The sequence below is a fragment of the Ammodytes marinus genome, assembly GCF_949987685.1.
Source record: "Ammodytes marinus genome assembly, chromosome: 24".
Taxonomy (NCBI): domain Eukaryota; kingdom Metazoa; phylum Chordata; class Actinopteri; order Uranoscopiformes; family Ammodytidae; genus Ammodytes; species Ammodytes marinus.
In genome coordinates this window covers 6,468,060-6,478,110 of record NC_137228.1, presented here as the reverse complement: position 1 = coordinate 6,478,110, position 10,051 = coordinate 6,468,060, and the positions used below count along the sequence as shown (strand labels likewise).

Here is a 10,051-nt window from a genome sequence, read left to right as displayed (position 1 = left end):
GGCATAATGTCTTTATTACATTCAGCATCATATATCAAAAATACTTCACATTTTGGGCATGTGGACAATCACACAGCAGTTCTTACAAACAATAAATATTGTTTGTTCGGTATCTTTAGTCCCGTTAACATTTATTAGCACATTATTGTGTTGCATGAGACTACTTTGTTCCCCTTCAGCCATTTTCAGCATTTTAACTGTAATGTACGTCTTTTTATTTAGACTGACACTACTGACAAAGGAATGCGTTCTGTAAAAAAAAACAATGCTATAACTATGCAACAAGAGCTTGAACTGTCATTTAACATATTTACAAATACAACTAACAGAACCGCACACGGCTGGATTGCAGTTTAGTAAACACATGAGGAAAAAATATGTGTTTATCTAAACTATGGTCAGAGCTTCACAAGAATCACTAGAACCGTCCGAACCGAAAATTCGGTAAAAAAGGGAAAAGCAGTGTGCTCGAACAAAACAACCCCTTGGTTGATTGTGGTGTGTTTTCAGTTTCCATTCCGATGTACACAGCCATCAGTGCCATCAAAGTAAAAGGTGCTCTTAGTGTCAAATAACGTTAACAATACACGCACAAAGAAATGAGTCCTTTTTTATGTCAACGTTCTAGTGTTCCCATCAGAGGCTCCATGGCGGCGAGGAAGCAAGCCTCAAACTCCTGGTCGGAGAAGCGAGCGGCCGACTGCCGCGCGTTGCGTCTGATCTGTGTGCGTGTGGCGGGCGGCATGGCCAGGATCCTCTCGATGGCCTCCGCGTAGCCGTCCTCGTCCTCTGCCAGGAAGCCCGTCTGGCCCCCCTCGAAGGGAACCACGATGTCCAGCTTGGGACCGCCCGACTTGTGCGCCACGATAACCTTCCCCGCCGCCATGCACTCCACCACGCCTGGACATGGGACAAAAGAAGAGTGAGGAAGTGCTTTTTTAATAATAATTGAAATCTTAAAAAGGTAATATATTAAGCCCCGCCATTCTGCTCTGATTGGCCAGGGGTATCTGTGAGTGTGGCTTATCACAGGTGGGGGTAATGCTAAGTTAGGTTGGTAGTGATGGGGCGTGGCTTATCCCCTTATGATGTCATATGGGGAAATACATCTTTTAAAAGACAGGTTTCAGAAAGGTGGAGGTGGAGAAAAATAGGGAGGGTGGTTTTTTTCTCTAACTTTTTGGATTTTAATTTAATATGCGGACCAATATTAATGTTGAAAGAACATGAAAAAGTGCATTTTAAATCAGACAGATGACCTACCTATTCCAAAGTGTTCGTTCCACATGGTGTGCAGTCCGATGGTGGCTTCCCCCATCTCCTTCTTCAGCTCCTCGAAGGAGATGTTGAGTTTGAAGTGGACCCTGTCGGCCACACCCAGCTCCTGGCACATCCCCCTCAACATCAGCACCCTGTCCTCGTCCTCCTGGTTCCTGCATCCTCCGATCAGCACCAAAGACAGTGTGTCCGCGCCCTGCCTCCCCCGCTCCACCACCTTTCAATTCAATAGAAAAGGCTCTAGAGTCATTACTGATATAATAATCCTTATCCAAAATATTCATTTATCAATAAGAATTATTTTTACAGGGATAGATGAATATATAAAATATACAATGTAATGTAAAATACTAAATACATCTAATAGACAATATCAACTTATACTTTGTACAGAGAGAGCAAAGAATCTGCTCTGTGTTAGACTTTAACCAATTATTCATGAACATTTAATCAAAATGGGTATAATAAATGAATGGTTTGATTTTGCAAACTGCCCTAAACTGTATAAATATACCTTCTTGAAAGCCCTGATCTGCAGGCGGTGGTCCTTCTCCGGTCTGAACTGGCCCACAGACACTATGGAGTGTGTCTTGCGGTCTCCGTCCTCCTCCAGCGGGACGTCCAGGAAGCCGCTGACGTCACAGGGCGGGTAGACCACGCTGGTGCGGTTGGGGGCGCGCCACAGAGACAGAATGTGATCCAGGGTCCACGAGGAGTTGACCATGACCAGGTCACTGCAGGAGCCCGCCATGCCGTACAGCAGGGCAAACAGACAGTAGTACACCACCTTGAAGGCACTCAGGAACAGACTGTTGGAGACGTAGTCCTGGTTGTTGAACCTAGAATATTGATGGTTGGAGTTATTTTTTGCATTGCGAGTATATGACTGGTCATTCGACATCAAAAACAGGAGTGAAAAGCCGGTTTAGGGCACACATTAGGCATTTGTACCGTGCCTAAGCATGATTGACGGCAAAAGTCCGGTTAATTTGACCGAGTGAGTGTTCCGTACCAAGCTCAATACCTCAGATTTGCATTGGTCTGAAGTGGAATGTTTGCTATAAATTTGGCCAGATGAAAATATTCAACAACAATACGATACATATACACTCTGAAACCTAAACCTGGGTGGATTAAGATGTGGTGAGGTAATGGCATGAAGCAATGGTACCTAGGCACGGATCTTAAAGCCTCAAAACACTTATAAAAACGGATCCTTTCTTCAGTAAAAAGACCCACCTGGGATTCCTGTCCCTCACTACAGACAGCATGTCAGTGCTGATGGTGGGGTAGTGGACGTAGCTGCCCACGCTGCAGCCCCCTAGGTAGCGGAAGAGGGGCAGGGTGAAGGCGTATCCCATGGAGTCGATGTAGAGGTCGGGGACGAACTCTGTGAGCGCCTCCCATCCCAGGAAGACTGAGCCCACACTCTGTCCCAGCAGGGTGAAGTGAGGGAACAGGCCCGGCTCCACCAGCAGCCTGTGTCTCAGGAACACAAAGTGGACGGGCCGTGGCATTACGATGTTAAAGCGCCGCCGGCAGCCCTCCATGATCTGCTGGCCCGTCACTCCCAGGTCCCCCGTGTACACCACAAAGTTGACATCCACATACCTGTTGGAAAGCAGTCGGATGATTAAGCAGGACTTTACAACCACAGAAAGGATTTTGAAGCGGCAAAAGCCCTGCGTTCCAAATTGCTTTATTTTCTCTATTATACATACTACATCCGACCATAAAAAGAATCTAGTTAGGATGCAGTAGGCATACACTTGGGACATACTTTTACTTATTTATTTCATCATCAAATTGCGCCTTGATCTTGCCTCTTGCTTTTATAGCCGTCACATCCCTGTTTGTTTTCATATGGAGGCTCCGTCGATGTGACGTCACTTCCGGTGCGCACTGGATTGTGGGTCAGAATCGCACCAAATAGAATGCTGTTTTCAACACTTAAAAATCTCGGCCGGATGTAGTAGACATCCGGGTAATTCTCACCATCCTCAATCTGGCCACAAGAATCGGGACATCCTAAATCTTTTTTTCTGCCACACTAAATACTGTAGTAGATAGTATGGGGATTGGAACGCAGCCCTGGTTTTGAACTGGGATGTGTGAACAGGAATTTTTCTACAAACATAGGGGAACAATTCTTTTTTCTTCTTCAATAGCCTTGTACGTGTGGCAAAGTGGACACACACAAACAATAAAAAGCCTTTACCTGTTCTGTAGTGCCCTGATAGCACACCACAGCACCCTCTCCCCTCCGCCCCCGGCGTTGCAGTAGGGGTGGAAGAAGGCCACGGTGGGACGGCCGTCTCTGGCGCGCCGGGCGTTCCTGCTGCTCTGGAGCCAGAGGCGAAGGGCCAGCACCAACAACACCAGGACGGAGGCAGAGAAGACAGTGAGGAAGAGCAGAGGCAGCAGCAACCTCCACAGCAGACTGAGGACACACACAGGGAGGGTTAGTGAGCAAGACAGGGACAAGGGACTGAAAAGCACATACACATTTGACAGGGTACTTTTTAAATGATTGAAGAAACAACAGTATAAAAGATGCACAAATGCTTTTCAAAATGTGCACAAATCTGAATCAGAACTGAAGAGTAGATTTAGAAGTAGATTTAGGCTGTAATTAATATTTAGGGGTGACAAATCCCCTTAAATATGCTCATATTTACCCCCCTCCAATGTATTGATTTTTTTTCACGGACATTGTGACTTATGCACGTTATGCACGTGCATGACGCATGAATGCGTTCATAATAAAACCAAATTTATAGGAATATCACCTGTTGCATTACATAGATTTACAAGGCATAGATAGACCGTACAACCACTGTCTAAGGAACTATGTGCTGTCTCCAAACGTATTTTTAGTAGTGACGTGGAACAAACAGGAGAAAATATAAGATTCGTATTTATCATGGTATTTATCTACAGAATAAGCTTAAAGTGAGCCGTTTAGCTAACCGGAAATATGTCGTCAACATTGTAGTAGAGTAGTTGTAGGCTACCAGTGGCTGTTTAGAAGGTTCAACTACGAGAGCGGCTAAAATACAGCAGAATTAAACAAGCTAAGAACACTTTCGAGTCGGTAAATAGCAATGTGTGTGTTGGTTAGTATATTTTGTTTAAAAGCTTACTCTATCTCACCTTGTTAACTCACACAGACACAGGACCAGCTGATCGTGGCCCGACATCTTGCCTAGTAAACCAAACCCTAACAACACATCACCTCTCTTGTCACCTAACAGTTAGTTCTATTTATCTGGCGCCATCTACCGGCGAGGAGGTATTACTACACTGCCTCTATAGTAAAATCTCACAATATCTCCATACGTGGGAATTATGAAGAAAAGGAATATTCTATTTGAAATGACTGAAAATAGAGCGCAAGAAATAAACTTACTCAATTGCAGCTTGCAGGCCAGCCACTATGGCTACCTTAGGGAGAAATATAGATTTATTAACTAAAGCTACTTTTTTATTTACTTTTGTTGATAAAAACACTAAAAACAAAAACCTAATATAAATGACAAGGAATTTCACATGTTCTTGTCAATGGGGGTTCTATAAGAGAAGCAATGGTAAAATTAGAATAAACATCCTTTCCTTTCCTGACCTTTTTTTTTTGTGTAGTTTCAGCAGTTAACTACATAAAAAAAATGCCACAGTAGTAAATGAACTACTTGCGTCACTATGCAAATATGCATGTCGTTGAACTACAAGCAAGATACAAGTTGAAGTAAAACTGCTAGTCTAATTACATGTAGGTCACTACTCCACAACACCGGATATATAGTCTTTCAGAAAAAGTAATGTTTAACTTCTAAATAAACACTGTTTCAATCAATAGTGCTTTCCAGTCCCTGTGTATTGAGCTAACCCCTATCATTTTCAGTTTTGTATCCTCACATCATGAAATCTCTTGTGATTTTTTTCTTCGCTCTGGTGAATTTGGACGCACTCCTGCAAACGGGAAACTGCGTGGCAACGGAGTGAGTTTGACTTGGCCACATTTTTTCACGAGGATTTATTTATTAGCACTGGTCTGGGAAAGGTTGTGAAACTAGGTTATGTGTTGTGTTAGCCTACGTTGTACTTGATCGCATATGTTTAAAGGTGCGCCGAGGAACTTTTAGCTTTTGTTAATTCCTGCGCCCCCTTTGGACAAAAGCAGTAGTCTTTTTACCACGCCAGCTGTTGTTCCTGGGTGCGCGAACCCATGACAAAGGCATTAAGAACAAATATATAAGAAATAGCATTCTTTGCACTGAATCTCTTTTGCTGTTACATGTAATTTATCAGAGGCAAAATTAGAATGTTTCAGAAATATTTAAAAGTTCCTCGTAGCACATTTAAGAATTATTGTCAACACTGACACAATCGGGACCTATTCGTATATGGTCGACCATAGAGGGCACATTCCATTTTACTGATGTCTTGGTTTTTTTCTTCTTATTCAGGGACCAAATTCTATCAATCACCCCGAAAACACAGGAACAAGTGGACGTGGTGAAGAATCTGTCCACCCAATATGAGGTAGACCATCCATTTGACTTTAGGAGTGCATTACTTCGTTGACTCACAATGAATTACTATATGTGCCCTTATTTCTCCCAGACGGCATTATGGCAGCCTGTGTCACATGAATACATCCAAGAAGAAACTGTGGTCCACCTGTTTGTTCCCGCCAATAGCTCGGAGACGGTTGAACTTCTGCTCAACAAACACGCCATAACACACGAGTAGGTCGCCTGTCTGTCTTCTTGTATCACTCACAGAGCTGGTTGTGCAGTTTGTCTGTCATTTAGGCCTACATGTGTGTTTCATGTTTTCAGGGTGATGCTGGCCAACGCAAACGAGTTGATTGAAATGCAGATGAGGAACGAATCCATCACCAGCCCACGCAGCAGCGCCACTTACTACGAGAGATATCACAGCCTGGAGGATGTAGGCCCTTCCACTTTACATATCAGTGGTGCTTCACAAACATGGGGTTATTATTGTTCTTCAACAAAAACGCTGTCTCCATTGTAGATCTATGATTGGATAAACAAGACCCAAGAGGAAAACCCAAACATGGTCAAAGCCTTTCTCATTGGCTCCTCATCCGAGAAGCGTCCACTCTATGCTCTGAAGGTAAGCCCATCTATTGGTCCAAATGAGCAGATGAGGTGAGGGACAACAGTGTTAAGAAATGCACAAGCAGCAAGTTTATACTTAAACTAGTTTGCTGCTGGCAATATAAGCAGATAAGTATAAACGATAAGCAAGCAGAAGAAGGAGACAAATGCCCATGCAAGCCCAGCATTTTGGGGTAAGCTACAAGAAATAGGAAAGAAAGGTGGAAATCATAAAAAAAAAAAAAGTGTGACTCAAAGCATCCACTAATCCAGACAAGGATTGGAGTCCAAAAGCCAAACCGCTGTAGCAAATGTGAGTCAATCAATATAATTGTTGACATTAGGTTTTCAGCATTAGTCCGGAGTTGGCTCTCACTATGTTGTTGGCCCTACCAACGATTGGTCAGGTTTAGTGTCCGTCAATGTGGTATGGTTAAAGAGCACACTATTTTATAAAGGCTTATGTTGGCTTAGAACCTTTGGAAATAGGTCTAACACTAGTCTATGAACTAGTCTAATAAGGATTAGGGTTGGTCTCCGAGGGTTAGGGTTTGGGGTTCCTCTATGACACCCACCTCAGATTAAAGGTGGAGTCACGATTCTGCAGAACATCTGTTTTCAAAATCACAATTTGTATTGTCAAAATCAGTGAATATGTCCTCACAAACAGCTACCTGTCTGTACTGTGTGTGCGCTGAAAAAATCCAGTTGCTGATACACAGTTTAGGCTCTGTAAACGGGCATGTTGCTAGCTACGATGGGCCCCAAGAAAGAAACAAAAAAGTAATTTTGTCAACCAGCGTTCTACAGAATCGCTGACTACTCCTTCAATGCTGGATCTCTCTTGTTTTCTCAGGTGTCAGTGAACAACAGGCCAGATAAGAAAGCAATGTGGATCGACTGTGGGATCCACGCAAGGGAATGGATCTCTCCTGCTTTCTGCTTGTGGTTTGTCAAGTATGTGAGTATACATTTTAAGTGTCTATTGTCATCAGCAGGGGTGTGTGTGTGTGTGTGTTGGGGGGGAGGGGAGGTGGTGTTGCAGTAACATTTCCGGGGTTTCTGGGTGGTTTTGACAGGGGTCCACAGCACTGAAACCAAACAGCCTTTTCTCCCATCACAGTCGCTGAATTTTTACATGCGAGACCCAAGCATCACCACCATCCTGGACAACATGGACGTCTATGTCCTGCCTGTGATGAACCCTGATGGATACAAGTACACCTGGACAACAGTAGGAAATACTCCACAAACTAAACGTCCAGTTCCTTTTTATTCATTGTTGTAATGGGGAGCAATTTCAATTGATTTCAACTGGGATTTTTTTATTTTTTTCATTCAGAAAAGGATGTGGAGGAAGAACCGCGCCGTCAGCCACGGCAGCGACTGCATCGGAGTGGACCTCAACAGAAACTTTGACGCCAACTGGTGCAGTGAGTCTGTATTTTAGGATTTGAAATTGAGCATATACAGATGCATCTCATATCATTAGAATAGCATGTAAAAGCAAAAAAATGTCCCCCCTAAATTGAATTCAGAAACTTTCATATATTCTAGATTCATTAGACATAAAGTTTTGTTTTACTTCTGATGATGATGGCTTACAGCTCATAAAAAAATTTAAAAAATCCAGTACCTCAAAATATTAGAATAGGACATGAGACCAATCAAAAAAAGGATTTAAAATACAGAAATAAACTGCATCAATTAAGAAAAGCCCAAGTTGCTTTGATAAAAAGTGAACTTTTCCATGACATTCTAATTGTTTTAGATGCACCTAAATGAGTGGCTTTCGAGAAGTATTTATATGGTAAACTGATGCTGTTTTTTCACAGCTAAGGGAGCCTCTCATGATCCCTGCACGGAGATCTACTGCGGTGCCTTCCCAGAGTCGGAGCCAGAGACTCGGGCCGTGGCAGATTTCCTGCGCTCGCACAAAGAGTCTGTCCAGCTTTACCTCAGCATCCACTCCTACTCTCAGATGCTGCTCTTCCCTTACTCCTGCACCACAGAGCAGGCAGACAACCACAATGACCTGGTGAGTGCTTTGATCTCAGGCCATGTCCACACACATACACGGCTACTATGGCAAATGTATCTTTTTCAGTTGGTTGTCCACATTGCAAACATCATAACCGGACACTCAAACTGGAGCGTTTTAAAATAATTCCTGCCAAAATGGAGACATACCCTGAAATCGCATACTTTCTGCTATTTAGTATGGTAGAAAAAACATTTAGGATGTCCCAATTCTTGTGGTCGATTTAGTATGCTTAAAAATACCAGGATGTCTACTAGATCCGGCTGAGATTTTTAGTGTTGAAAACAGCATCCTATTTGGGCGATTCTGACCCACAAGATCAAGACGCAATGTAATGATGAAATACATAAGTAAAAGTATGTCCCAATTGTAGCATACTGCATCTTAATTATATTATTGTTATGGTCAGATGTATTATGTAGAATAGAAAAAAGAAAGAGTATGCGATTTGGAACGCAGGGATATTGTAAAACGCTGTTGTGTGTACAGGATTTTTTCTGCAAACGGAGGGGGAGGGGGGATGTGTTTTATTTTATATTATATACATGCACACATGGATATGGCCTAAATGTTTGTCTAACTGCAATCTTCCTGTCAAAGCTTGAGATGGCCCAAGAAGCAGCCCAGAATATCAAAAGACATTATCATAACAACTACAGATACGGTGCTGGAGCAGAGACAATATGTAAGTAGAATTTTTTTAATTACATTTTTTAAAGCAAAATGAGCTTGACGTCCCTCAGTAACACATGAGAGTGTGGTTGTCTATTCTCCAGACTTGGCTCCCGGTGGTTCTGACGACTGGGCGTACAACCTGGGCATCAAATACTCCTTCACATTCGAGCTCCAGGACAAGGGGCGCTATGGCTTCCTCCTCCCGCCCTCTCACATCGGCAGGGCCTGCAACGAAGCCCTCACAGCCACCAAGACCATTGCCCTTAAGGTTATCGAAAAAACGCAAGCTGCAACAAGTGCTACTTAATATGTCCAAGCGGTTACATCTGCCATTCAAGAAATATGAATATGTATTCAACTGATTAAAAGCTACATAATCAGTGTCAATGTCTTTCTTCTGTTTATCATTATACTTGCTGAGCAGATGTGGTATTGGGTTGCCACACTTTAGGTAGAGAACAGTTTGAATGACAACTTAAAAATCATCATGCATATAGCACAAAGATATTAACACTGATTGTTATTGTTCTTGGAGAGATACCATGGGTATCTATGTTATTGACTTTCTTAATGTATATTCAGATATTGCATATAAGTGGTGTAATGCAATCTAATACGGCAACACTGTATTAAAGGAAATTAATGATTTAAAAAAAATCCTTGCTTTGTTTTTTTTGTGATATGATTTGAATCTGCAGAAAGTTTTAAACAACTCAGGAGAATAAATGTTTGAAAGAAATACAGAAAAGGTTACCTGAGAGTCTTACTGCATTATATGCCATAATTTTTTGGTCGACGGATACCTAAATGTTGTCTTATACTAAATCAATAATAATAGAGAAAATTGTAGGCCAAATAAATAAACAGCCTAAATAAATAAAAAGCAGAAAAAAATCAAATAACTGTCTTATAAAGCTATAAAGGTCAGACT

General features: G+C 42.3%; 2 protein-coding genes across 2 annotated transcripts; one reads left to right on the top strand and one right to left on the bottom strand.

The window, feature by feature from the left end:
• Position 1: 1 nt before the first annotated feature.
• On the bottom strand, positions 2–4,509 carry alg11 (ALG11 alpha-1,2-mannosyltransferase). Its single transcript, XM_080052890.1, has 6 exons — positions 4,432–4,509; positions 3,497–3,718; positions 2,518–2,889; positions 1,793–2,117; positions 1,264–1,495; positions 2–900 (listed from the first exon to the last, which is right to left on the bottom strand). The coding sequence occupies exons 1-6, from the start codon at positions 4,476–4,478 to the stop codon at positions 617–619; spliced, it is 1,482 nt and encodes a 493-aa protein (XP_079909016.1). The 5' UTR covers positions 4,479–4,509; the 3' UTR covers positions 2–616.
• A 476-nt stretch (positions 4,510–4,985) lies between these two features.
• Positions 4,986–9,427, top strand: cpb2 (carboxypeptidase B2 (plasma); the record flags this gene model as incomplete). The annotated part of the gene is made up of 11 exons (XM_080052935.1): positions 4,986–5,023; positions 5,745–5,820; positions 5,902–6,026; positions 6,120–6,231; positions 6,319–6,420; positions 7,261–7,365; positions 7,528–7,638; positions 7,747–7,837; positions 8,240–8,442; positions 9,046–9,130; positions 9,222–9,427. The coding sequence occupies 11 exons, from the start codon at positions 4,986–4,988 to the stop codon at positions 9,425–9,427; spliced, it is 1,254 nt and encodes a 417-aa protein (XP_079909061.1).
• Between the last annotated feature and the right edge of the window lie 624 nt (positions 9,428–10,051).

Bases quoted from the DNA above. Each gene is read 5' to 3' on its own strand.
- alg11 (XM_080052890.1), bottom strand. From the start codon at position 4,478: ATGTCGGGCCACGATCAGCTGGTCCTGTGTCTGTGTGAGTTAACAAG. The intron at 2,118-2,517 runs GTGGGTCTTTTT...TCAATATTCTAG, and splicing joins GTGAGGGACAGGAATCCCAG to GTTCAACAACCAGGACTACG. The intron at 1,496-1,792 runs GTATATTTATAC...TTGAATTGAAAG, and splicing joins AGATCAGGGCTTTCAAGAAG to GTGGTGGAGCGGGGGAGGCA.